Source organism: Nyctereutes procyonoides, unplaced genomic scaffold (genome assembly GCF_905146905.1).
Source record: "Nyctereutes procyonoides isolate TBG_1078 unplaced genomic scaffold, NYPRO_anot_genome, whole genome shotgun sequence".
In the NCBI taxonomy this organism is placed as follows: Eukaryota; Metazoa; Chordata; class Mammalia; order Carnivora; family Canidae; genus Nyctereutes; species Nyctereutes procyonoides.
This window is the reverse complement of record NW_026575133.1, coordinates 41482701-41510605: the sequence shown is the minus strand read 5'-3', so window position 1 is coordinate 41510605 and position 27905 is coordinate 41482701. Positions and strand designations below refer to the sequence as shown.

The window sequence follows — 27905 nt, the reverse complement described above, 5'->3', positions numbered from 1 at the left end:
CACTCGCTTCGAGTCACTTTTCCCTGCTCCCCGGGGCCTTCCCGCCAAACGGGCTGCAGGGCTGCGAGGCCAGCCCCCCGCGCCCCTCGGCCCTCCCTGCGGGCCGCAGCCCCCCTTCTGGCCTCTGGGCGCGGGCCGAGGCTCGGACCCAAGCCGGCCTCACCGCCACGCGTTTCCGACGCCCGCCGCGTCTCCCAGCCCAATTCGGTGAGGGGCTCCTCCACTCCAGCCCCCGGCTCCCGGCAACGTCTCCTTCCTCCCTCAGGACGCCCCCTGCCCCGCCTCCAGCACCCGGTCCCGCCGGGGGGACCGGGACGCCGTCCCCTCGGTCCCCTCCGTCCCCTCCCGCCGCGCTCCCGTCCCGAGCCCAGCAGGCGCGGCCCCCGCCCCCGGCCCGTCTCCTCCGCGAGCGGCCGCCCCCCGAGTCCTCCCGGCCCCGCCCCGCCCCACTCCCGGGCGGATACAGTTTGAAGCCCTTCAGGATCTCCCTGGCCCTCTCGTCCTTGGCTGACATGATGCGGCGGCCGCCGCCCGCGGCTCTCCCACGCTGGCCCGGCGGAGCCTCGCAGACGGTGCCCAGGAACCGAGGACGGAGCCGCAGCGCGGCCTGGAGACCTCGGGCGAGCAGCGGCAGCGGCCAGACCCGGACCGGCCTCTCCCTCCCCTCAGCTCCCGCTCCTGATCCCTTCTCCTTCCCCCTAGCCTCGGAGCGCCCGCCCCAAAGCCAATGGAAAGCCCTCCTCGCCGATTGGCATCCCGAGCAGCCAATAGAAACATTCAGCGGCTTCGCCGGGGGACGACGAGCGTCAGTGGGAAGGGCCCTCCCCGGGAAGTCCCGTAGGACAAATTTTTCTTCAGGTCTTGTTGCCTAGAGTTTGCCCCAGCGGAGGGTTGGCTTCAGATCTGCAGAGGCTCGAGGGGCCCGCTCCCTCCGCGGGGCACACTAGGGCGCTGAAATGACGGCGGGTTGCACTGTGCGATGTGAGAGAGACTACATTTCCCAGCATTCCAGAGGAGTGCCCGGGGGACCACAGATCCCATCACGAAACAAAGAGGCCCGGGGACTACAAATCCCAGCATTCCCTGCACCCTGTTCCTCTGTAACTTAGACTCCAGTGTGCCGCGCAGTGTGCGCAAATTCGTAAACCTTCCCTCAGCTTTGGGGGTTTCTGAATTCGGAGACTTGAAACTGGGCGGGAGGACCCCCTTAACTCTCAGAAGAGGATGACAGCCCACAGAGAGGTAACATCTGTTTACATGGAACTCAGAAATCTCCTGCAAATCATGGTAAGGCTGCAAACAACAAACAAAAACACTTGATTAAACCACGGAAGAGAAAATGACTCCTTTAAATCGTGCTTGTTTGTTGGTCTGGGGCGCCTTTTACTTGTTTTGCAGGGGTTTCTGGTGTGCTCCTGCGTTGGGCTGGGAGCGATATGGATCGTATACTCAGACTCTCCCTACCGGAAGGGATATTAAGAGAATTTGCCAAACCACCCTCTGTTGTTTTACATACGAGGAAACTGAGGCCCCAGAGAGGCGAAGCGATCGTCCACTGGTTACAGCAACTTGGGACAGAGTTAGAATTCGGCTCTAAGTCTCCTGACCCTCAGTTTGGGCTGTTTACACCACACTGAGGCGGCGATATTTTTAGCAGCATGGCTGTGTGATTATTATTTTCCTTAGTGAAGTATCCCCATCCAGGTTGAAACACCCAGAGGTTAGGTAAGCATTCATTTTGGTGGATTTCCTGTAAGTGAAGGAGTGTGATGTTTGTTTATCTTCAGTCTAGGAAGGACTTAGTGTTTTGATTTGTTATTTGTTGCTCAAGGTGACATTTAATGTGATTTCAGGAACTAGGTAAAATTGTAGCGTAAGCTAAGGTTTCTTTGGACATCTCCTGTCTCTTTTCCGAGGCCTTCCTTCCTCTTCCCGTCCCTCTTTCACCCATCTGGGCACCCACCCAATTTTTCCTTCCATGTAATTCAACAAAGAGCCTTTTCAGGTTTCCGGTAAAGGGTGAAAAGGCATTGTCACTGCCTCCAGGAAGATAACCATCTAGTTAGGAAAAAAAGGAGACTCTGCTGAGATTCAAGATGAACTGCAATAAATGTCATAAAGGAAAGGTCATCAGAATGCCACAGAGGTTCTGATGGAAAGATCAGATCCAGCTGGCAAAACTTGATGGAGGATGTGGCATTTGAATTTGAACGATGGGTGGATTTTTTTTTCCTGTTAAAAAAACTTTATTTAAAATTTTTTTTTGTTCATGAGGTATGACATGCAGGAAGGGCACAGTTTTTACATATGTATACATCTGTGTCACCACCCCCCAAATCAAAATATAGAACATTTCTGGCACCCTTGTGCCCCTTCCCAATCAGCACTGCATCCCCCCATCCCGATAACTATTCTGACTTCTATTACCATAAATCAGTTTTGTTGTGAATTTCATTTAAATGTAATCATACAGTATGTACAGTAGGAGCCTGGCTTTTTTTCTTCATCAGTTGTGTTTTTTTTTTTTTTTTTGTGAGATTCATCCATGTTGTATGTAGCAGTAGCTTTTTTTTTTTTTAATTACTGACTAGTATTCCATTGTGTGTATCTAGCAATATTTATCTATTCTATTGATGGGTATTTATGTTATCAGTTAACAGTTTTTGGCTTTTGTTAAAGCTGCAATGCGCATTCTTAGAGGTTTCTTTTTGTAGACTGCACTTATTTCTAGGAGAGGAATGGCTGGCTTGTACAGTATGCGTATGATCAGCAACAGTATGTCAGTTTTCCAAAGTATTTGTATAATTTTCCCTTTCACCTGCAATGTAAGAAAATTCTAGTTGACTCTTATCCTTGTCAAAACAGGTTCTTTGGGCAGCCGGGGTGGTTCAGCAGTTTAGCACTGCCTTCAGCCCAGGGCATGATCCTGGAGTCCCGGGATAGAGTCCCACATTGGGCTCCCTGCATGAAGCCTGCTTCTCCTTCTGCCTGTCTCTGCCTCTCTTTCTCTCTGTCTCTCATGAATAAATAAATAAAATCTTAAAAAAAACAACAACCAGGGTCTTAGAGGTCTTTCTAACTTTAGCTCTTTTGGCTATGAATGTGGTATATTCTTACAGTCTTTTCTTACATTGTCTCTGATGTTGAGCACCTTTTCATATGCTTTTTAATTATTTCAATGTTTTCTTTTGTAAAGTGCTTGTTCAAGTCTTTTCCCTACTTTTTATTTTTTTTCCCCTACTTTTTAAATTGGGCTTTTTGTCTACTTATTCTTTCTGATTTGTAGTTCTTTATGAAGTTTGGATATGGAGTTCTTTGATACAGTCATCATGAATATCTTTTCTAGCTCTGTGGCTTGCCTCTTCAGTCTTGTATTGGTGTCATTTGATAATCAGAAATTCTAAATTATAATGTAGTGTAGTAGTTCAGTGTTTTCTTTTATGATTAGTGGTTTTTTGCATTGAGTTTAAGAAATCTCTGCCTACAGGGTTGGTAGGATTTTAACAGGCAAAAATAGGAGGGAAGAGCATTGCAAAAAAGGACGGAGAGCAAGCTTGAGCATAGGCCCCGGTGTTAGAGAGGGAAGGTGGAAGTTGTGTTGGGCATAGGAAGGCCTGGGGTTTTGGCTGTAAGAGGGTGGGACGAGCCAAAGCTGGAAAGGTTGGAGGGAAGCATACTGAGAAGGGATTTCTCTGCAGCCCTGGAGTCTGAACATTATTCTGGAAGAAGTGGAAGTACTGCTAGAATATTTATGAACTCAAACAGAACTTAATTATCTTCCTACTACCGCAAATTTGCTTTTTTTCCTCTGCAGCCCCATTTACTTAACATCACCTCTGAGTGAATAGCCAGAGTCTTGGGTGATACCCTTCTTCCCTATCCCTGCATTCAGCTGGTCAGCACATCGGACACATTCCAAAGTCTAAATGCCTCCCACCATGTCCCTTCTGTTTCAAGCCCAACTGCCACTGTCTTTGTTCAGGATCTCACAATCTTTCTGTACTATATCAATCACCTCAAGAGTTTCCCTGCTTCCAGCTCTCTCCATATCCAATCCATTCTTATAGCAGCTAGTGTGAGCATTCTAAAGTGGCAATTATTCACACTTCTCCACAGGTTAAAAGCCCTAAGTTCTGCCCCCCCCCCAGCACCCTTAAGATAAAATAATAACTCCTTTACATGGCTTATACTTTTTGTGATTTGCTTGCTCATTCTACCATGTTCAACTCAAGCCTCATTTCCAGAACCCTGCTTTAAATCACCTTTCTCCAGAGCATAGGCAGGAGAAGAGCCTTAATCTGTAGTTCTAGGGTGCCTATGGCAACTGGCTGTTACAGCCAGACAGGTTTGTCTCTCTCCAGGGCTGTGGGCTATCCCAGGTAGGGACTTTGCAGTATTAAGATATTTACTGGGTATAGTGCCATGCATGTGGTTTATAACACCCTTGATGACCTGACTCCAGGTCTGTAGCCCTCATTTCTCAAACCTGAGCCTTGTATTCCAGACACTCTGGGTTTCTTTTCTGCATTAGTATATGCTACACAGGGCAAGCCTCTGTGACTATGGTCGGCCACCTTTTCTTCCCTTTTTGCCTGGAAGATGCCTGTTTTCTTTTCCCCAACATACTCTCTTCTATGCTTCTAAAGTATTGTCATATCTTTCTCATAGCACTTAACATATTGAAGCTTTTCTTTTCTTCTTCTTCTTCTTCTTCTTCTTCTTCTTCTTCTTCTTCTTTTTTTCTCCTTTTTAAAGTAAGCTTCTTGCGCAGCATGGGGTTTGAACTCAGGTCTGGTGATTGAGAGTTGCATGCTCTACCAACTGACCCAGCCAGGCACCCCCACACTGAAGCTTTTTGAGGGCAAGAACCTTGTCTTCTCTTTATATAATGTACCAGAACATAGAAATTAGAACAAGACATTTTTGCATAAATCAGTGGGTTGGTGCTAGGCTCCTTTGCATCTGTCTGATTTCTGCACTCTAATTCACCAAAGGCAAATAGGGCTCTTTTCCTTGTCTTTAAGACCGGAAAGTCTGTGATGTGTACTTTAAAGGAACCAGCTTAAGTGTTCAGCTGTGTAGCATTCCTTAGCCATCTTCCAGGAGAGTTGCTAAGTACTAGATGCAACCTCACATATGTCATTTTGCTCACAGAGCCATTGTTGGCTCAGCCCATCTCTTGCTTATTTTATTTTTTACTTTTTTAAAAGATTTTATTTATTCATGAGACACACACACACACGGCAGACACAAGCAGAGGGAGAAGCAGGCTCCATGCAGGGAGCCTGACATGAGACTCGGTCCCTGGTCTCCAGGATCAGGCCCTGGGTTGAAGGCGGCGCTAAACCGCTGAGCCACCCGGGCTGCCCATCTTGCTTATTTTATTTTATTTTATTATTTTTATTTTTTCCATCTTATTTTAAAACGTTTTTCTGAACAGAGATCACGAATATGATCTTTGGCTTCCCAGAGCCCGGGGTCCCAAGCCGACTTTGCCACTTACTGGTTTTTGGATTTTTAAGCTTAGAGTTTATTCAACGAGACAATGTACACGCCTGGCACATGGGAAAACGCTCAATAAGCGGTCGTTATTACACTTATTATGTCTTTGCATCCGGGGGAGCCGCAGCCGCCGTAGGCAGCTCCTGAGGGGTAAAGCTTGGCCGAAGGGGTGAATTTCGGGCGCTGCAGGGTGATGTTGATGGCCAGGCCCCAGCACTGCCTGGATTGCATTCGCCTCCTCAGGCTCCTCTCCACCCGGTTCCCGGGCTTCGACCTCGGAGGTCTCCCCCAGGCCCAGGCCGCACCGGAGGTCTGAGGCTGCCAACGCCGTAGGGGGAACCTAGTGTGGGCGGAACTCGAGTGCAGCGGCGGGAGGCTTCCGGGGGAGCCGCAAGGGCCACGGGTCGGCGGAGGCAGAAAAGCGTCGGACGCCGGGCCGATCATGGACGCTTGACAACCTGCGGACAGGCGCCGGGAGGCCGAGCCAGCGACCGAGAGGACGGAGAGGAGGTGAGGGCAGGTAGGGGTCGGCGAAAGGGCGGGGCCCGGCGCGACAGGCTCGCCCCAGCCGTCTGGCTTGGCGCCAGGCCCCCTGGAAAACCCGCGGCCACACGGCTCCGGCCCCGCCCCGGGGAGCGCGCCCCGCGGCCCCTCACTCCGCACCCGCGGCCCTCCCTGGAGCACGCCGCCCGCCCTGAAGTCCACCCAAGCCTGCAACCCTCGGTCCCTCTACCGAGGCGGTTCTCGCTTCCCCACCCCCACAAGCTGCCTCTTTGCCCCTCTGCTGTGCCTCAGAATAGCGCCCCCGCACGACGCGAATTCACCTCCCCTGTGTCCCTAGCCGCCGCCTCCGGCCCTCCCACTTCAGAAAAAAGCGAATTTCAACGCCTCCTTACCCTTTTGCCCCTGCAGGCTTTGCGCCTCAGGCCGAGATTTTTTTTGAGGGACCGAAGTTTCTGTCCATTTCTCTGCTCCCTCTCCACCCCAGGCCCTTCCATTCAGTCTCCACACGTGTCCGCTGGGAAGGGAGCTTTTCGTTCCATCACCTCTCTCCCGCCTTTTCCCACCCTACCCCCGTCTCTCTCCCCTTTCCCTTTCCCTCCTCAGCAACTTTATTCCCTAGCGCTTCACTTTTTTCTGTTTACGACAAGACATTCTTATGTAACCCTAAGTGAGGCTCCGTGCTTGTTTTTCTCCCACTGTGAAAGGACTGCTGCTCTGTCTGCCTCCACAGGAAAACTCGGATTCTCTTACACCAAACTATACTTTGAATTGTTCTCTTCCTCACTTTATTTTACCTCTTCTTTTTGTCGCACTGTCCCAAAATGTGTCGTTCTTGGTAGAGTAGTCTTTTCTCATACCGGAGTCCTGCAGAGTAGGTATGCAGTGTGTGTGTTGGGGTACACTCAGCATGAAATTGGATTATAAAATTGAGGGACCACCCTCCCCTTAATGTCTTCAGGATGGCAATACAACATCTTCATTTTCTCAAATCTTTTTGTTATTTTTTTGAGATTTTGTACAAATTCTAAAGTCATGTTTGGTAAAAATCACATAAGCAGCAGGAGGTCAAATAGAGGGATTTTCCTCATGGACTTACACAGCATGTATTTTCTTTTTTTTTTTTTCAGCATGTATTTTCTTAGTTTGATTATGTTGCTTATCATTCAGCATGATTTTCCCCCTTTTTCTAGGCTCATATGACATCTTTGATTCAATGAGACATCTTTCCTGTATGCTTTTTGTGGTTTTCCTTCTCTATATCTGGCTATAGGTGGGGTTCTAATAACACACCATAAGCTGTGACTGATCGCTTTTGCTTACATCTGCAGCCTCTGTGTATGGGCAAAATTCTCTCCTTCTTAAATAGAATCTATAAGTGAAGTAGATCTAAAACAGTAACTGAGAAACTCCTCTGTGTTTCTTTGGGTCTTGTCAGATTTAAGGGCTTAGAGGGTGCTGTGGTTGGGAGACAGCCACATGGGGATGAATGAAATGGTTTTTCCTAAGTGTGTTTCAAACCTCTGAGCAAGGACACAATCCCTTTAACACCAGGTGGAACCCTACCCATCTCACAAAGAGGTTGTAGCATCTGGACTGTTGTGCTTTTTTGAATACTATTAAGATTAAAGTATTCTGATTTCTGATATGGCATTAACTAAGCATAGAGTTTGCAAAGGAGAAGGAAGAATGGCTGAAACACTTATTTTTTTGGACAGATCTCAAGGCCAGAGAATGGCAGGTGAACAGAAACCCTCAAGTAACCTCCTGGAACAGTTTATTTTACTAGCCAAAGGTACCAGTGGCTCAGCCCTCACTGCTCTCATAAGCCAAGTCTTGGAAGCTCCTGGAGTATATGTCTTTGGAGAACTGCTGGAGCTGGCCAATGTGCAGGAGGTAAGAGCAGTTTCCAATTTCTCTGTCTTTGTTCTAAACTTTCCTGTGATTATCCAGGTTCCCAGGGAATTTCAGTGCTGAAGCATTGTGGACCTGTGGAGGGGCACTGTTGAGGGAGGGATGGGAATTGTGGGGGAAGAGGGAAAGAGAGTAAGGATGATGTTTTGGGCTCTTTCTTGTCAATATTTTCATCTCAACTTGGGGTAAATTGGATTGGGTTGCCAATAATTTGAAAGGTAGGGGACAAATCCACTTGAACTTGATAAATAAGAAGTAGAGTATAAGCATTGCTGATATTTAACAGGAGTAGTTTCAGGCATTTGCAAGGACCAAAAAACCTCCAATGCACATAGAGACAAAAAGATTGGTCAGGTATATATGAAGCAGAAAATGGTTGCTATTGAACATGAGCTGGGCATGAAGAAGGAATATATTGTCTTGTTGAAAATGGCAATGTTATGCTAAGTGGATGTGTAAAAAATACGAGGAAAAGCTGGGAAGTAGTCCTTTTTTACTTTGCTTCTGTTTTTTATTGTTATTGAAACTGGGTATTTAGTTGTGATTGTTGTGCCTTAAACGTGAGAAGATTGGTGAAGAATGATTAGGTAAAACAGAGTTGTAAAGCAACCTCTACTTTTCAATTTCTGCTTCTCACTTTGGATACTTTTACATTTATCTATTGATACTTTTATATTGATTGATTGAAAAATCTAGGAACAGCTTTATTACATTGGGGGTTGTGCTCAGAAGCTCTTGGAGGGTGGGTCAGCTTCCTCTTTACCATCACAACTTCTCTTTGGCTGCCCAGGATGGCACTAGCTCTGGGGGTGGACTCCATGCACAGATCACTGTGGTGCTTGTTCTCGTGGATTGTGTATGCCATGTGGCAGAAGGTGGCCTGGGCATTCATGTCGATGGTGGTCCACATATAGGAAGTGGCTGGCTTTTGCTGCCTGGTTCTGTGCTTTATGACTGTTAGGACACCTTTGCCATCAGTTACTGGCTCTGTGTCCACAGTCTTGTGGTGAATTAACCCCTCATGGCAGAGATGTGAACCTTTGGATTATGGGACTTCGCTCCTGCACATCTTATTTCTCTTGATGAGGAACCTGGAGCAGTTCTCCATGACCCTCCATTGCTGATGTATGAACCTGGCATCATCTTGTCTTCCTGTTACAGATGGAGACAGAAAAAGCCACTTTTATGTTTTAATTGTGAAGTTTTTTTTTTAAGAGGTTGGGGAGAGAGAGAGAATCTTAAGCAGGCTTCACGCGCAGTATGGAGCCTGATGTGGGGCTCAGTCTCACAACCCTGAGATCATGACTTGAGCTGAAATTAAGAGTCTGACTCTTAACCAACTGAGCCATCCAGGCACTCCATGAATTTTTATTTAATGTCAGCCTAGGTTGTTGGACTGTAAGCTCGGAAGGGTAGGTCTGTTGTGCTCCCCATTGTTTCCTCAGCGCTTAATATGTAGTCTGATACACAGTAGGCTTTTAGTAAAAATGTAATTTATCAGAGATCTAAAAGAAATCCTATAAGGAAAATTTTTTTAAAGTAGGTTTATTTTTTTAATAGACATTATTAAAAAAATTTTTTTTTGAGATTTTATTTGACAGAGAGTGAGAGAGCAAGAGAACACAAGCAGGGAGAATAGCAGGCAGAGAGAGAGAGAGAGAGAGAGAGGGAGAAGCAGGCTCCTTGCTGAGCAGGGAGCCCAGCATGGGGCTCAGTCTCAGGACTCTGGGATCATGACCTGAGCCACCCAGGCACCCCTAGGCTTTATTTATTTATTTTTTAGAAAGATTGTATTTATTTATTCATGAGAGAGAGAGGCAGAACATAGACAGAGGGAGAAGCAGGCTCCCCATAGGGAGCCCAATGTGGGACTCAGGACTCTATCCCTGAACCTCGGGATCACGCTCTGTGCCGGAGGCAGACGCTCAACCGCTGAGTCACCCAGGTGCTAGACTTTATTTTTTTAGAGCTGTTTTAGGTTCACGACAAAATTGAGAGGAAAGTATAGAGATTTCCAGGATATCTCTGCCCTCATACATGCCTCTTCCTTTACCAATAACCCCTACCAGTTTGGAACCTACACTGACATCATTATCATCCAGACTATAATTTACATTAGGTTTCATTCTTGGTGTTGTACATTCTGTGGATGTGGATAAATGTACAATGACATGTGTCTACCATTACAGTATCATACAGAGTAATTTCACTGCCCTAAAAATCCTCTGTGTTCCACCTATTTGTCCCTCCACTTCTCAGTCCCTGGCAACCTTTGATCTTTCTACCCTCTTCCTTGTTTTGACTTTTTTAGAATGTCATATAGTTGGAATCATACAGTATATAGCCATTTCAGATTGGCTTCTTTTAGTGATATGCATTAAATTCCCTCCATGTCTTTTTTATGGCTTGATAGCTCATCATTTTTTCAACAGAAGAGATGACAAAGGGGTAATATGTTCCTTCAGGTTCATGAAAAGCCTGAATGAATATGCCAAGTGGTTGTCTCATAATTATGGAAGATTGGCTGAGAGGAGATGAATGAAAATTAAAATGAGAAAGACACTGATTTAGGCTAGTGGGAGAAGTTTTGGAGCATCTGCTCTAGAGAAAATAGTCTTTTAGGATTAGTTTTATAATTGTCTGAAAGTAGGGGCTAGATTTGATGGTCTCTTCCTTGTCTGTTTTAGATCTCAAGAGGTTGTTGATAACCTGAGAAGGTAGACTGCGTTATTAGGAAGCCAGAGTTCTTGTGAGGGTGCTGAGCAAATTATCTCTATCTCCCCAGGTTTGTTTTTTTTTCACATGTGAGCTGGGAATCTTAGTTGCTTTTCAGTGGTCTGAAATGATAGATGTAGTTTTTGGAAAAAAAAAATTTTTTTTTTTTTAAGATTCATTCATTTATTTTAGAGAGCAAGTGGGGGGGGGCAGAGGGAGAGGGAAAGAATCTTAAGCAGGCTCCACGTCCAATGTGGAACTTGGTGTGGGGCTCGATCTCACAATCTGAACTGAAATCAGGAGTCAGATGCATAACCGACTGAGCCACCCAGGTGCTCCTTGGAAACTTTTTTAAAAAGATAGTTTAAATTAAGTAGTATTACTGTTTGTGTCCAATATATACTTGTGAGTAAAAGAAACACCCAGTTAATTGACAGTAGAGCAGAGCAATTCCAGGCAGAGCAATATCTCTTTTTGTTTTGCTTCTACAGATGTCTCTTTGCCATCCACATTAGTGAGGAATAAATACATTTTTTTAATATCTTATCTATTTATTCATGAGAGATACAGAGAGACAGGCAGAGATGTAGGCAGAAGGAGAAGTGGGAACCATGTGGGGACCTCGATGTGGGACTCAGTCCCGGGACTGTGAGATCACGCCCTGAGCCAAAGGGAGATGACCAATCATTGAGCCACCCAGGCATCCCAAGTACATTTTTTTAAAAAGAATAAGTAATTTTAATGAACATTTTTATTTGGAACTGCCTGATATTGTGCTTTCCTCTCCCACCTGGGCTCTTCTGTTACACTTTATGCTATTCTAATCTCTCTCAGCATTCATACTATTCATGTAGTCCTGAAACCTGGAATCTACCCTACACTTTATTCAGTTTGGATTGATAGTCGCTCATGTTGTACACTCCAACCTGATGTGTCGACAGGGCTGCTCTAGGGGTGCCTGGGTGGCTCAGTTGGTTAAACGTCTATGTTTGGCTGAAGTCATGATTCCAGGGTCATGGATTGAGCCCTGCATCTGTCTTCCTGCTCAGTGGGGAGTCTGCCTTTCCCTCTCCCCCTGCTCGAGGACTGACTACCTCTCTCTCATTCTCTCTCTCTCTCTAATTTGCTATCTCTCTCAAAGAAATAAATCTTTTGGGGCGCCTGGGTGGCTCAGTTGGTTAAGCGTCTGCCTTTGGCTCAGGTCATGATCTCAGGGTCCTAGAATGGAGCACATCGGTTCCCTGCTCAGTGGAGAGTTTGCTTCTCCCTCTCCTTCTGACTCTCCTCCCTGCTTGTGTTCTCTCTCTGTCTCAAACAAATGAAAAAGAATTTTTTTAAAAGGCTGTTCTAGTCTTTGTTTTGGTTTGGTTTGCTTTTTTTTTTAAGATTTATTTATTTTGTGGGGGGGGGCAGAGGGAGAGAGAATCCTTAAGCAGACTCCTCACTGACCATGGAGTCCAATGTGGGGCTTAATCTCAGGATGCTCTGAGATCATGACCTGAGCAAAAATCAAGAGTCAGATGCTTAACTGGCCTAGCCACCCAGGTCTCTAGTCTTTGTCTTAGTGGCAAGGAACTCCTAAGAAAACCTGTACTGCTCCCAATACTTACTGCTTTGTGGGTGTGTGTGACAAAAGCAGTTGCTTAGGCATGCTATTTTACACTATGTGGAGTGTAAAACAGGTATTCCTGAGAGAGAAAAATTAAATTTAAAATTAAATAAATCTTATTTATTTTTTTCCCAGAGAATCAGAATTGGAGGGGACCTCGGGGACCATCTAGTAAAAACAGTCAACTGTAGCACATGATTATCACCCTTTGCTTAAACACTGCAGTGATTAGTAGACAGCTTGATCTGTGAACTGTTTTTTCCCCCCCTTCAGCTTGCAGAAGGAGCTAATGCTGCATATTTGCAGTTGCTGAACCTGTTCGCCTATGGGACATATCCAGATTACATAGGTGAGTCGGTTAAGGTCTTCCAAAGACTTTTCTTAATTATGTCATTCTATTTGGACATGTTGCCTCCATGAGGATCACTGAGGTCTGGCATATAAAGCATGGGATGGGAGCTTTCTGACCTGGCTGTTTTGCACTTTTACTGTAGGTGACCTCGCATGAGGCTTTTACCTTCTCATCTTTTATTTCTCTGTGGGTAAAAGGAGGACTGTGTTTATGCTCATGTGTAAATATACTCCTTATTTATTTTCCAGATGAGATTCTTGAGGACTAGTGTTTGTAGAATACTTGAAATGTTGTGAAGTGTCAGAATACCCACTTGTAAAGTACTTAAGTGTCCTAAATATTATTAGAATAATATCATTATATTGAAGACAATTTAGAAAATCGGACTCAAAGTCATTCATAGTTTTATATCAGCCTTAAACTGCAGTTAGCATTATGGTGCTGGACTTTTCTCCCTTGTGCTTTCTATTATGTAGGTGTCATTCAGTTATGTACATAATATTGTATCTGTTTTCACTTATTTCATAGACATCCATGCTCTACATGTTTTTATTTTTAAAGATTTTATTTTTTTGTGAGAGAGACAGAGAGGCTAAGGCATAGGCAGAGGGAGAAGCAGGCTTATTGTGGGGAGCCCTATGCGGGACTCGATCCTGGGACTCCAGGAATATGCCCTGAGTTGAAGGCAGACGCTCAACCACTGAGCCACCCAGGCGTCCTCATATTTTACATCTTTGTAGTCATTTTTAACTTTCTGTACTCTAATACGACATATTTAGCCCATTCTCTTTTGTAAGTCATTTGAACCTACCTTTCCTTCTTTCCCTCCCTCCTTCCTTCCCACCTTCCTTCCTTCTCCACACCAAGCATGCAGCTCAAACTCATAACCCCGAGATCAAGCATTGAATGCTCCACTGACTGAGCCAGCCAGGGGCTCCGATCATTTGAGTCATTTTATATTAGGATCTTAAGTGTCCGGGATGAGGTTACTAAACACTAACTTACCTTCCACTCAAGCCATTTTTGTTTGGCTTCCCTAGTTTTTGTATGACAGAGCCTGGTAGTTTATTTTAATGGTATGACTCAAGGCCTTCCCTACTATATCCCAGACTTCTTTTTCCCTTTCTTTACTCCTGGTCACTTCTACTTCCCCTGTGCTGTGTCATCCTGGATGATTTGCCACGTGCCAGTTTTTTCTGACCTTCACTTTGTTCCAGTGTGTCTTCTGTTTCCATCCTCACTAAAGGGACAACATTGTACAGACCCTGGAACCAGACTGCCTGAATTATATTCTAGTTCCACTTCACTGATTATGTGTCTGTCCTCTGGCAAATTAAATAATCTTCTGTACCTCAGTTTCCTAATCTGTAAATGGGAGTAATAATAGAGGTCTGCAGTCCTTTACCTGCACTCCTTGGGCTAGATGTTTCAGAAATTAGAATTTTGGGGACTCTAAAGAGGTGATATGATGCATATACCTTTTTATGTAACACCTCCAAGATGTGGGCAGTACCTGTAGTAAAAATACATCCACAGTCTTGCAGCTAAACAAACGAAGATTTACAACAAGTGGGATTAAAAGCCTGCTTCAGCTGAGGTCAGGAATTGCCACCAGATGAATTTCAGCAGCATGCTCAAGAAAATCAGTTTAGGGATCCCTGGGTGGCGCAGCGGTTTAGCACCTGCCTTTGGCCCAGGGCGTGATCCTGGAGACCCGGGATCGAATCCCACGTCGGGCTCCCGGTGCATGGAGCCTGCTTCTCCCTCTGCCTATGTCTCTGCCTCTCTCTCTCTCTCTCTCTCTCTCTCTCTCTCTGTGACTATCATAAATAAATAAAAATTAAAAAAAAATAAAAATAAAAAAAGAAAATCAGTTTAGATTCACCTTTTTGGAATCCAGGATTATGGATAAGGAGTTGAAGACATTTGGAATCTATCTTGTGAATGTTGTGAGGACTGACTGGATGTGTGTGTACATGGGCCCTGCAGCTTCAGCCATTGCTGTTGTTATCATTACTGTTATTAGAATTTTGCCTGTTCTTCAAGGCTCATCTCAAACTCCACCTTTCTTTTTCTTTCCTGTCCCTCGCAAGGTGATTGTGCTCACTTGCTCTCTCCCTTTCTCTGTTTCTTTCCTTTTCCCTCCTGCCTCCCCCCTCCTCCTCAGCCTCTTACTCTCTTCTGGTAGTTTGTGCCTTTTTTTCTGGTGGTTCTTGTCTTATACCTATAGCTGTTGAAATAACTGATTGTAAGACCGAGAACCAGTCCAAGGCCCTGGAGTTGCACAAGTCCTGGTGGCTGTTATCCCTGGGGTTGTATAGCGTAGCAGCCCCAGCAAGGCCATCTTATCCCTCCTTGACTCTTCTGAATCACTTAAGACGGGGCATTGCACATAACAGATTCCTAGTGAAGACATGCTGACTAAGGTTGAATGTCACATAGGGCACACATAGTATTCCATTAAGATGATTGTCCTATCATTTTGTGCGTTCATGCCTGGCTTTTCAGGAGTACATAGTCTTCCAGAGAAGACAGGGGGTGCTGATAGAACATTCATTTCATGAATATAAGTGCAGAGTCATGACAGTGAATCAATGGTAGATTTGGTGTGGGGAGATGGTGAGCTTATTCCATAAAGAAATTCTAATTTTATTTGTGTCTTGATTTTTTTTGGTGGGTGGGACTGAGCAGCCAACAAGGAGAGCCTGCCAGAACTGAGCACAGCTCAGCAGAACAAGCTGAAACACCTTACCATCGTGAGCTTGGCGTCAAGAATGAAGGTACAGTGCCGAACTTTTTCCTCTCTTGCTCCTCACCCTTAGGCAGGTGTCACACTGGTATCAGTGCAGGAGCTCCCATTTACGGACGGTAGTCATATCATGAATGCATAAAATTTTCTTGGCAAAGGACAAAAGAGATGAAGGTAACAATTAAAATAGTGTAGACAAGTATTTGTATTTCATTCAGGAAAAGTATGCCTCGTGAATCAGCAGGTCTCAGCTCTGGCATGCTACAGTGACTCACTTGGTTTGAGCATTTTGCCGTACCAAAGGGAGGCTGCTGTTTGAAGATTCATAGTTTTTCAAACAGGGGGACATCTTAAGGCAAGTTAACCACTTCATCTGTTGCTCATTGCACAGTGAACTGTACCAGTGCTGGGGGAAAGACTTTTGCTATGTTGGACTTACTGAGCTAGATTTTTAATATGCTGCTTTTTTTCTGGAAATTATCAAGCTTAATTATCCTAATCAGAATTTTTGCCCTATATGCTACTTTAGATCCTAACTTTCTGTAAGATAACCACTCCATCATATCTCTGAGTTCTCTGCCCTACTCAGTTTACAAGAGGCCTTGCAGCCAGCTTCTCATAGCCATTAACAAAGAAGATCCAGATTTGGTTAATTTACAGTTGATTTTGGCTCTCCACCTAATCCTGGCATAACTAAGTTTTTGTGGGGCTTTGTCACTGGAAGGGGTCTGCTCTTTGCATTTCGAAACCCTTTGTAATTGAGCTTGAGAGATATAGATTTGTTATTGCATTGCCATTTCAGTTGCTCAGATCATTTTCCTTGGTCTAATAACAAATTTGTGATTCTCAGCCTGGCAATTTGGGTGGGAGGCCTATTTTCTTAGGAAATGGCCTCCCACCCCTTATTTTGGCCTGATGGACTTCCCCAAGTGCAGCAAAAAGTAGGAGTAACTTTAAAAAAATTTTTGCAACCTGTCATTATAAGCCCATCTACATCCCTTGGTTTCAGACCTTCAGTCATAGAAAACCCCTCTAGGTATGTTTGCTGTTACTCTTTTATTTGTATACCTCTTCCTCTTGTCTGTTTTTGAGATTAGATTGCTTTGTTAGCTTCCAAAATAGTAGTGATATGTCTAGAAAACTGGATATTTAGATATACAGTTTTCTTGGATAAATGCAAAGTGTTGGTATGTAGCTCAACAAGGGACTATTGTTGGGGAATTGATATTGATTGCAAGAGTCTGAGAAAACAGATACAAACTTCAGGATGACCTCTAAGCTGGCAGTACCCACTGGCCACCTATGGGTGGATATGTTAACCTGCAAACTTTTTTGCTTGTACTCTTCTGGGCGGCAGCCAGTTCTCTCCAGTGTCTGAAATTGGAGTTTTGTGATGATCTGGCATTTTATGTCAAGTCTGCAAGCTTCCAGAAGGTGGCAGAGTGGCAGACACCGAGTATTTCCCTTTCTCCTCTGGGACGCTTCCTAAGAGTGCTTCATCACATGAAAGCTAAAGGCTGGATGAAGTCCAGGAGGTAGAGAATCTAGGAGAATGCATTCCTGGGTGCTGTGGGTCTTGTTTGGATTCCATAGGTCTCCCAGCTCACCAGACTACATTTCCCAAACCCTGAGACAGGTGTACACCTGCATTTTCTTTAGTGCTCATCAGTTTTTTTTGTAAATATCACATGGTTTTATCTGCAGTGTATCCCCTACTCTGTACTGCTGAAGGACCTGGAGATGCGGAATCTCCGGGAACTGGAAGACCTCATCATTGAGGCTGTCTATACTGATATCATCCAGGGGAAGCTAGACCAGCGAAACCAGCTGCTGGAGGTGGATTTCTGCATTGGCCGTGACATCCGAAAGAAGGATATCAATAATATTGTCAAGACCTTGCATGAATGGTGAGGCTGAAACAAGGAGGGGTCCTCTCTTGTTAGGTAGGGGGACATATGCCCTTTGTGCCTCCGCTTGGGGAAATATTGTCTCCTGGTATCAGCTGGGGCTGCTTGGGAGCTGGAGCCTTAGGACAGTATGCTAGGGAGTGGGGCTGCATTTGTGACCAGAGCTGTATGGCAGCAGGAATCCCTGCAGGTCTCCCAGGGCCTTGGTTGTAAAATTATTCTCTTCCTGGTGGTGGGGAGGGGACTATTTAATAGCAGCAGCTACAGCCTCTAAAGCTGAAGCCTAGCAGTGTGACACGGATCCAGTGCTTTGCAAAGTCAGCTTCCAAGTTTGACTAAGCTCAGGAAGTTAGTGTTGATCAGATTCTGTGGATTTGAGAACCCACATTCAGCTGAGTCAATAACATTGGGCTAGTGTTGGTAAAACATTGTGAGGGATAGTAAAGACAAGGAATGGGTTATTCTGATTTGAAGCACAGTCACAGACTATTTGATAACCATATTCTGGAATATAAAAAGAAGTGGGATATTTGCATGTTCTCTGTTTTAATGGTGATTTGATGATTGCAAGAGCTTTGGACATTCTACAAGGATTTGTTATGGAGTTATGAAAATGATTTGGAGCTTACAAAGCCAGATAGGCCTAGTTGAAGAGGGTTTTGCTGAGTTTTGAAGGAGGGCAAGGTTAGAGCAGGTATAGTTGGAGGTGAAGAGAGCATGTCCCCAGGCAGGCACATGGTGGTGTTGGAAATCATTGAAGCAGGGTGAGCAAGCTTTGTCCAGAGGAGTAGAGAAATTGTTTTCTTTAAAACAGACTGAAACATTCCAGGAATGAATGGCCCAGCTTTGATTCCCTGACCCCCTGTCCAAACCCCTCGGAGCTTCCTTCACTTCAGCTACTATTCCCAGGGCATGTGCTGTCCACCCCTTACCCCAGGTTCTGTCTCAAGTATGGCCCCAGACACCTTCCCTTTATAACATCTGACACAGGCAGGAACTTTCAAAAGATTGTAAAAGTGTTCAGTCAGAATAAATAGGAAATAAACTTAGAAAACACCCCCTCCCGTGAAAGTTCCCTGGCACACAAATCTAGGTTTCAAGTCCTACTTCATCAGCCGCCTTACTCCATCTTTGAGATGACTGATGCTGTTTTCATGCCCAGAGTGTGGCTTCACTGTGTTTCCACCCAGAGGTGCCATCCTAACCCCATCCCAGAGTGTTTACTAGTACAGATTCTTAAAGCTTTTGTGGAGTCACTGGAGTTAGATTTGAAATAGAATTGTTAGGTAGAGCAGTACTCCAAATACAGCAGAATGTTTGCAGTTACTGACTTTAAGATAGAGGGTAAATGCGTATTCGTAGTACTATTCTTTCAACTTTTTTTTAGGTTTTAACATTTTGAAATTAAGTGGAGAAATGAAATAATGAGGGGGATGGCAATTAGGGAATAACAAACTTTTTTTTTTTTTAACATTTTATTCATTTATTTTAGAGTATGAGCAATGAGAGGAGCAGGGGGAGGAGAAGAGAGATAGGGACAAACAGACTCTACACTGAATGTGGAGCTTGATGTGGGGCTCAATCCCATGACCTCAGATAATGACCTGAGCCTAAATCAAGAGCCAGAAGCTTAACTGACCGACTGAGCCACCCAAGTGCCCCAAAAGTAACAGGCTTCTGAGAAAAGGGGCAATCTTTAGAAAATCATTTTTTTCTGTTGAGAAAAGTGGTGAATCCGTGCTACCTGTAAGGACTGTCCAAATTCCTTAGTGGCACATTCTGTAAACCTTTCCCATGGGATACAAAGGTTGACGTTCAAGCTGTGTTCTAGGAAACCATCCCACATCCTCTTGTTTATCTCCAGGTGCTCTGTGTTATATATCCAGAAACTGGTCTTGGAAGGAGTGTAGGGCAAGAGCCTTCCTTGGCAGACACGGTGTTAAAGGAAGTCCCTATCGGGTTGGGGATGGAGGTTTGGGAGGCTGGAGGAGAGCCCCAGGCCTTTCTGTGGCTCAGGGCTGGTTACCTCCTTTGTAGGTGCGATGGCTGCGAAGCGGTTCTGCTAGGCATCGAGCAGCAAGTTCTGCGAGCCAACCAGTACAAGGAGAACCACAGCCGAACTCAGCAGCAGGTAGAGGCAGAGGTAAGGAAGAGAATGTCTGTTACCTGCTCCAGGGTATCCATGTTTGCTCCTTCCTCTTGTGGTTCTTGGTGTAGGTGCAACAGTCACCAGCAAATAGGCAGTGGGCTAGTGGGCTACAGATGAGGATGGTCGCTGCTTTTGATGCTGTCTTCTTTCTGGTTCCTGGTCACTGGAGGGTGAGCAGGCTTGAGAGTGGAAAATGTTGTCATTCTACAGTACTTGTGTACTTTGCAGCTGTAGAGCAGAAGGGAGTGGGTCTTAAAGAAAATGAAAGGATGGTGGTTAGCATTGGGGTGGAGGGGTGAGGCGGGGGCAGGAGCAGAGGGAGGGCACTTGGGTCATCAAAGCCCTAGTTCTGCTCTGTATCTGAAGCTGTGTGGTGGGTGCACAGTCTGCATTTTATTCTCTAAGCTATATATGTATGTTGCAACCTTTGAACATGCATGATAGATTTCATGTTGAAAAAGGAAGGGGAAACATTTGGCAGATGAAATGCAAGTGAAGATGCGTGTGATTGTGGTTGTAGTGACACCTGGTTGTTTGGACACTTTTAGCCTCTCAGGAACACAGGCTCTAGCCTTCAGTTAATGGGAGCTTGTGTGCCTGTGACCTGGACACTTGTGAAGCGACTTCAGAATTTGGAGCCCATAAGATAAAAAGTTTAGCATCGGAAGTCCTTTTCTAGTGTGATGGAACTTGAAGTGTACATGGTATTTGATGAGTTTTGTAAGTCATGTGTCCAAGAGTATGGCAGAAGGGGACCCAGAAACATAAATAAGTAGATGTGCCTTTTAAAGGAGAATTTGAATAAGTCAATCAGAGAAGGACAAACATTATATGGTCTCATTCATTTGGGGAATATAAAAAATAGTGAAAGGGAATAAAGGGGAAAGGAGAAAAAATGAGTGGGAAATATCAGAAAGGGAGACAGAACATGAGGGACTCCTAACTCTGGAAACGAACAAGAGGTGGTAGAAAGGGAGGTGGGCGGGGGGGGGTGACTGGATGACGGGCACTGAGGGGGGCACTTGATGAGCACTGGGTCTTATTCTATATGTTGGCAAATTGAACACCAATAAAAAATAAATTTAAAAAAATAAAGGGGAATTTGTAGAATTTGAAGGTTTCCCTTACTCTGTTATATGTACTCCTTGATAATAAAATCTGTCTTGTCTTTCTTTAAAAGACTAGCTCCTTGTCACATGCCTAACCCACAGTAGGTGCTCAAATTATTTGTTGTCCTGAATATTTCTGGTATGCTCTGTGTGTCTGTGGATTGCTGAACTCTACTTCTCATGAACTAGAACATATTTATTTTGGATACACACACACGCCCCTACATAATATATGTATATATGGAGTCTGTGAATGTTCCGTGCATTGTTTAATTTTTAACCCTACTTCTAGCCAAAGAAGTCTGAACTACATTAGCATTAGCCAACAAATTCAATTAGGATGGTAAGCCTGCTGCTTTCTCTAATAAGCTCTGTAATCCTCCCTGTTGAGTATGGTGGCCTCTTTGATCTGGGATTGATGTCTAAGCAAAGTAGGAAGTGTCTAACCACTCTCTCCTATCATTGATTCTTACTTATAAATTAAACCCTGGATACAATTTTTTTTTTTTTTTTTTAACCCTGGATACAATTGAAGTTTGGAGGTGAAATGCGCCCACTGACCTGGGGTAGCCAGTGTAACAGTTTAACATGGTTGGTAGCCCAAGAGGAGCCTGATCACTGCTGGTGGCACCACTGTGCCCAGACTGTTGCTAATTGTGTGGTAGGTGGTGGGTTTGAATTGCTCACTAGCAAAAAATGAATGATACTAATTTCAGAATTTTGAACGGCTCAAGTTTACTTGCATAACAAATGGCATCTGATAAAAGAAGATGCTGACTGATGTTGAGGAATGACCAATACTTAGAGAACAGTATGGGCTCTTTAAATTATGGTTATTGAAAAAGAGAGAGCCAGTGCACATGGATTTGTTATCAGAGGCCAACTGTTGGAAAACTACAGCTGTGGTTACTCTGCTGGCAGAGTCTGATGCTGTCACCAGGTGGCGGTAATAATTTGAAGAGACAGCATGGTAAAAATCCAGAGCCTTATCCCTTTTCCATTCAGTAAACCTGTAATCTGGATACTAAGTGTAGGATGCTGATTGTTCCCCAGCATCTGGCGCATGGAAGGCTGTTGGTTGACTTAAAAAGAAAACAAATCTACCAAGAACAAAGGTGTAATTCTGTCCTGTTCTGCTTGTATTTATGCTTCTGTTACTCTTAACCCAACTTTTTTAGCCATTTTCTCAACTAAGTTGATCTTTTATTTGTCCTTAAATTAGATTGCTTGTCCTAGGAGGGAAAAAATGTGTTTGTTTTGTTTTGTTTTTAACCCCAAAATCTTATAACAGCATTCTTTTGGTGAATATTAGCTTCCAGGGCCTTCCCCTTAATAAAGTCAGTCCTATCATAAACTGCTTGAGAATATTCTCTCTCCTTTTAGCTTCTCACAGAAATAACGCATATTAGTTACAATTCCAGTATAGGAACAATAACATTATGAGCTATTTCATTGTCTCTGAGCAAGCACTCTGGAGAGGAGGTCATGATTAGTCGAAGCATCACAAAATACCTTCTCACTTATATTTGATTTTGGAGTGTATTTTCTTTATATTTGAATGTGCTTGTGTCAAGTTCTGCAGAATGTCAGTATATGGCTCTTGCCATATATATATATTCACAAAATAGGCCATGTTCCAGGCATGTAGATAACAAACCATAATTGGGCAAAAGAAGTTGTTTTCCATTCTGTAGAGAATTCCAGGAGTTAAGTTAGTGACAGATCTTGTGGTCTGGCATCTGCTTCATCCTAAAGGGTCATTCTCCCCACCTCTCAGCTCTCCTCATTCATCTTTGACCTTTCTAGCTGTGACTCTCCTTCCTCTTGTCCACCTTTGCTGCATATCCAAAAATGGTCTTCCCCTGGAGGCTCTTCACACTCCTTTTGTCTGAATATTTAAGGTCTCTGATGGAGTTAGGCTGCAGTCTTGTTAGCAGGTACAGTCCCATTTGAAAGTTACTGAGGCCCATGGTTTGAAGGACTTGACAAACTCTGGGTCATTTGGGGTAATGAGATATGGATGACCTGCAAGCTAGCCACTCAAGAAAATTAGAGGAGGCCAGGGACATTTAGGCCAAGGAAGACAAGTCTGTGGGGATATATGTCACCATTTGAAGAGTGGCTCTGTGAAAGAAGTAGACTTGTCACAATTGTTCTACGTGGCCAAAACAGGTGTATTTGGTGGACCTGCCTGGGTGGCCAAGATATGCCTTGAAATAAACTAAAACCAAATACCTCATTTTATTTTATTTTATTTTTTTATTTTATATTTAATTTAATTTAATTTAAGAGAGACACAGAGTGAGAGAGAGAGAGAGAGGCAGAGACACAGGCAGAGGGAGAAGCAGGCTCCATGCAGGGAGTCTGATGTGGGACTTGATCTCGGGACTCCAAGATTATGCCCCAAGCCAAAGGCAGACACTCAACCACTGAGCCACCCAGGCGTCCCCAAATATACCTCTTTTATATGAGAAGGCAGCAAGCCATCCATTTGCTTCAGATTCTTCTCTCACTGTATCCCCAAGTAACTCTTGAATAAGAGATACGAAAGCAGCAGTGAGTCCCTAGAGATGGGGTGCCTGAGATTTGAGATAGCATATCTTTTTTTTTTTTTAAGATCTTTTAAAAAAATTATTTGGGAGAGAGAAAGTGGACATGAGCATAAGCATGAACAGGGGGAGGGGCAGAGAGAGAGGGAGAAGCAGATTACCCACTGAGCAGGGAGCCCAGTGACTCAGGGCTGGATTCCAGGAGGCAGATGTTCAACCGACTGAGCCATCCTGGTGTCTGGAGATGGCATGTCTGGGACAGGCAAGACACTGGATGAAGCCACACTTGACTTAGGATGCCCTCTGTATTTACTGTCCAGCTCACAATCCTCTCTTGACACTCCTTTCAGAAAGGTTGTGGTGTTAATTGAGGTGACAGCAGTTTAGGGCATGGCTGTTCCCATGTTGCAAAACGACAACAAAAAACAAAAGATGAGCTTTAATCTAGTCAAGGCTCATTCTGCAAATTATAAATCTCTTTCAGGAGCCTGGCATTGGCATCAGTCATAGCATTATTTCTTCTTTGTGTTGGGACTGCCTCTTACTCAGGCTCCTGGTTTTCTGACTGCTGAGAACTTTTGACCCTGACAACTCCCTCCTTTCTTTATAGAAAACCAAGCCTGCTTCCCAGAGAACACGGGGATCATCAAGCTGGGGAAGCACCTTTACCTCCTATTCCTTTGAATGCTTTTCCTCCCCTTTTTCTTCCTTTCAGCTGACTGAGGGGCAAAAGCATTAAAGATCTTTTAGAACTGGTGCTGGGGAATGTGTATGTAAACAAGCACAGGAGGGCACGGTTGGTAGAAGTAGAAGGTGGTGTCATCTCTTTTCAAAAGGCAAGATAGCAATAGTTGTTAAAATGTAAAAATGTGCCAACCCTTTGATCTGGAAAGCTCATTTCTAGTAATATGTCTTCCAGAGCTGTTCACAAAAGTAGGAACAGGTGAACATAGAAGACTGTTCATAGCAGCACTGTACATAAGTGAAAAGCAAATGGACTAATTTAAAAATTGTAGAGTATTCATAATAACGGTACACAGAGGATACCAAGGATACATGTTCTGATGTGGAAAATGTTCAGAAGTTGCTTCAGTCGTTTTGAGCCCTCCTTTGTTAAGTAAAGAAACATATATTGAAAATTGGTGTAATTATGTTTTGCCAGTCCTTTTACTATGTTTTTGTCACTTGATACTTGGTTGGCTGAAATTCATCCGCTAGCTGTTTATTCAAGAAGGCTCATGGAGCTGTATTGCCAGAGTTCCTGTGAAAATATTTTTAGTTTCAATACATGAATGTAGTTAACTGACTATAGCATTCTTAGGGCTCCCTTTTTGTTTCTTTTCTTTTTTTTAAATTTATGATAGTCACACACAGAGAGAGAGAGAGAGAGAGAGGGGCAGAGACACAGAGGGAGAAGCAGGCTCCATGCACTGGGAGCCCGATGTGGGATTCGATCCCGGGTCTCCAGGATTGCGCCCTGGGCCAAAGGCAGGCGCCAAACCGCTGCACCACCCAGGGATCCCTCCCTTTTTGTTTCTAAGGCCATTTGAACCAGTGCTTTCTTTCACCTGCTGTGTTGTACCTCTCTGCCAGGTGGTCCCACTTCCATTGCCTTATTCCCTCTTTTCAACCAAGCAAGCATTAGTTCCATTTTTTGCTTGACTCATTTCCATGTGTCTTCTACGAGTACCCCCTTCTTGCTTCTCTTCATCTGGGTTTCTGAAGATAATCTCCGATTTTCTTGTAGAGGATTCTGGTTTCTTCCCTGGGTGGCCCCCAATACAGTGAGAACAAGAGTCAATGAGTTTCTGGCACTTACAGGCTGAGCACACTAATTCTGTGTCTCCCTTCAGGTTACCAACATTAAGAAGACACTCAAAGCCACCGCCTCCTCCTCGGCTCAGGAGATGGAGCAACAGTTGGCTGAACGGGAGTGTCCCCCTCATGCCGAGCAGAGGCAGCCCACCAAGAAGATGTCCAAAGTGAAAGGTCTGGTCTCCAGCCGCCACTAGGGCCGGCTGGGGCAGCTGGCACTCACCAGGCCTGGGTCAGGTGGGGAGGGGACACCGAGGGCCTATTTCCTCCCTTCTCTACCTTCAGTGAGTTCCAGACCTGCCCATCCCCTCACCAGCGCCTCCCACCCTGTTGGTACTGTTCCAGAAGAACCGTTCATCTTTTCCTCACCTGCTCCCTCTTCCCCCCAGTTGTTCCTTCAGACTCAGGGGCTCCACTGATGCCATCCCAACAGGGTCAGACACTGCCCAGCTTCCTTCCAGGAGGTTCTTGTCTTTGTTTAAGGGCTTGTCTCCCTCCCAGTTTTTCTTTTGCTCCGTGTCATTTTGTCAGGCTGGTCATAAGCCGGAGGCAGCTTTAGCCAGCCCACAGGGATGACTACAGAGGAGGCTCCTCTCTGAGTGAGGAGGAGGGTATGCCTTCTCCAGCCCCGTGTACCACAGTACCCACACTGGTGCAGGTGATCTCTAGCCAGGTATCAAATGCTTTTTTTCCCCTCTCCTGCCTTATCCCTTGTTGGCAGCTCCGATCAGGCCATGGAGGGATGTGATGCTGGGTTATGTTTACTAAACCTGCGGGTTTTCAGCCTCTTAAGCCCAGCTCTAATCTCTCATTAGTTGGGAGCACTGGGTTGACTAACCTCTGGTACCTGAGCACCAGTGGAGGTTGCTGTGGGTCTGCTAGGTGGCAGAAGTTTCTTCCCGTTCGGTGTTCTTTGCTGGCCACGCTTCCTGCTGCCCCCTGACTACGCAGACTGGTTTTCATTGTGAAGACCCCAGCTGCTGCCCAGGACTGTCTGCTGACACCTGCTCTCCCAAGATCTTTTATTCCTCCCGGCGATGGCTGAGCTGGGGATGGTAGTGCCGGGGGCCCTCTGTCTGGTGAAGGACCTGCTGCTGCTTCTGTCTCTTTTTCCACCCCTCCTTGGCTGATGACCCAGAGCCCACCGATGATGGCATTCTCCTGGCAAGAGAAAAGGACTTGACTAGCCTTTCTGAACTTGAACAGTTTCAGGTTATATTTTAATTTTTTTTTTTGTACAGGTTCTGATTCTAATACATTTCAACATGCTTTTTTTCCCCTTTGTGTCAATATTTGTTACAGACTAATCGCCGGGGAATTTTCACCTGGTTGGAGGGTGGCGTGTGTGCTTGTGTGCGTGTGTTGTTTTTTTTTAAAGGGGAGGTGGAGGTCCTGGACTGGTATTAAAGTTCGATGAGAGACAAAAGCACATTTTAGAACAAAAAATAAAAGTATAGATTTAATGTATGTGACTGTGGAGTGCGGGGTTGCACAACTGGTGGATCTTTAGGGTCGGGGATTAGGGTGGTTCAGGGTGGTTCAGGTGTTTCAGTACCATGGTTAAAAAATGGGTTTCTCCTTTTTCCAAACTGTCCAGCAGGTGTTGACTGTTGATTGAATGTCAACAAAGTATTGTTTCCCTTTTTGCCTGATCCGTGTGCCTGTATAACCTTTTGTCCAACTGGAGAGTTTAATTCCCAAAGTATGTTTCATGAAACCCCTTGATAGATGCTCTGTGGGAAAGGGGTTCTGTTGTTAAATAAATTTCACACATCCTACATCCCACATCCTCATTGAAAATTTATTTTTAAGATCTCAGGAAAGGCCTAAGGAAGCCTATTCCCACACTGATTTCACCACCAAATTCTTCTTGATGCTATCTAGTGGAACACACTTTGAGGAAATTTTTGGAAACACTGTTTCTCAAGAACACCTCCCAGCTTTGTCAGTTTTTTTTTTTTTTTAAACTTTTATTTTTTTTAATTTTTTTTTTAATTTTTATTTATTTATGATAGTCACAGAGAGAGAAAGAGAGAGAGGCAGAGACATAGGCAGAGGGAGAAGCAGGCTCCATGCACCGGGAGCCCGATATGGGATTCGATCCCGGGTCTCCAGGATCGCGCCCTGGGCCAAAGGCAGGCGCCAAACCACTGCGCCACCTAGGGATCCCCGCTTTGTCAGTTTTTACAGCTATTCTTTTTTAGACCCCAAACAGGCACTCTCATTCTTGACAAGTGGTCTTTTATCCTTATCTTTCTCACTGGGGAGCAGACTAGGGAGTGTAGCTTGACTTGTGTGAAGTGTGTGACCACTTGTCTGACTGTCCCAGGGCCCTAAGGGCCTCTAGGTTCATTTTCTTTATAGCTCCGTTGCTTGCTTCCTTAGAATAGTAATGGGAGTGCTAAGAACACCTTTGTGAAGTGCTGTGTAAAGTGTCTTCATGTATAATAAGCCATTGAATCCCATCCACTCAAACAATCTCCTCAGGCTGGTAAGGGTAAGTATTACTACAGTCCTCTTCACTTTACATGTGAGGAAAGGGGACTTAGAGACTCAGAGTACCCTGATGGTAAGTGGCACACAGACTCCTAGATCTCCCAGCTCATATATCCTGTCATCTTCCTTGTGTTACAGAGTCGGCTCCCTAAGTGCTTGCTTAAGCAGTACATACTATAATTAGTCTGCTCCCCAGATAGACCTTTGGCATCCTTTTACCTGCTCCTTCCTCTGAGGACTCATCTTGCTTTTAGCTGACACCCAACACACCACAGCCTCTGCTTCTCAAACCCACTGAACCACTTTGTGATGAAGCAGGGAGGATGGGGATGGGGCTCCAGGAATTGTGGGAATAGCTGGGATATTCATTGCTCTGTTGGGTTCCCCATCTGCCATGCTCTCATGGCTGGGCTTAGGTCTGAAATATGCATAGGTGTTTTATTTAGTGTTCAGAAGAGGTATCATTAATAGGGCAACATCTTAGTATGGACACACAGCAGCATTAAACAGAATTAGCTTGGTAGCAGTGCCTCTAGCC

General features: G+C 44.9%; 1 protein-coding gene across 7 annotated transcripts; it reads left to right on the top strand.

Moving 5' to 3' along the window:
- Positions 1–1090: 1090 nt before the first annotated feature.
- On the top strand, positions 1091–26147 carry COPS7B (COP9 signalosome subunit 7B). 7 transcript variants are annotated; one of them, XM_055300134.1, is made up of 9 exons: positions 1091–1287; positions 1399–1725; positions 5746–6022; positions 7722–7899; positions 12515–12590; positions 15285–15373; positions 17047–17249; positions 19287–19392; positions 24910–26147. In XM_055300134.1, exons 4-9 carry the CDS (start codon positions 7738–7740, stop codon positions 25066–25068), a joined length of 795 nt encoding a protein of 264 aa, XP_055156109.1. In that variant the 5' UTR covers positions 1091–1287; positions 1399–1725; positions 5746–6022; positions 7722–7737; the 3' UTR covers positions 25069–26147. The 7 variants fall into 7 exon arrangements, with proteins under 7 accessions (XP_055156109.1, XP_055156110.1, XP_055156108.1 ...); XM_055300129.1 differs by having other exon boundaries at positions 1092–1287; positions 5746–6012; XM_055300132.1 differs by lacking the exon at positions 1399–1725 and having other exon boundaries at positions 1092–1242; positions 5746–6012.
- Positions 26148–27905: the final 1758 nt, after the last annotated feature.

Coding starts and splice junctions, on each gene's coding strand:
- COPS7B (XM_055300135.1), top strand. CDS start 7,738: ATGGCAGGTGAACAGAAACCCTCAAGTAACCTCCTGGAACAGTTTATT. Junction 15,374..17,046: donor GCTTGGCGTCAAGAATGAAG/GTACAGTGCCGA, acceptor TTTTATCTGCAG/TGTATCCCCTACTCTGTACT. Junction 17,250..19,286: donor GTCAAGACCTTGCATGAATG/GTGAGGCTGAAA, acceptor CCTCCTTTGTAG/GTGCGATGGCTGCGAAGCGG.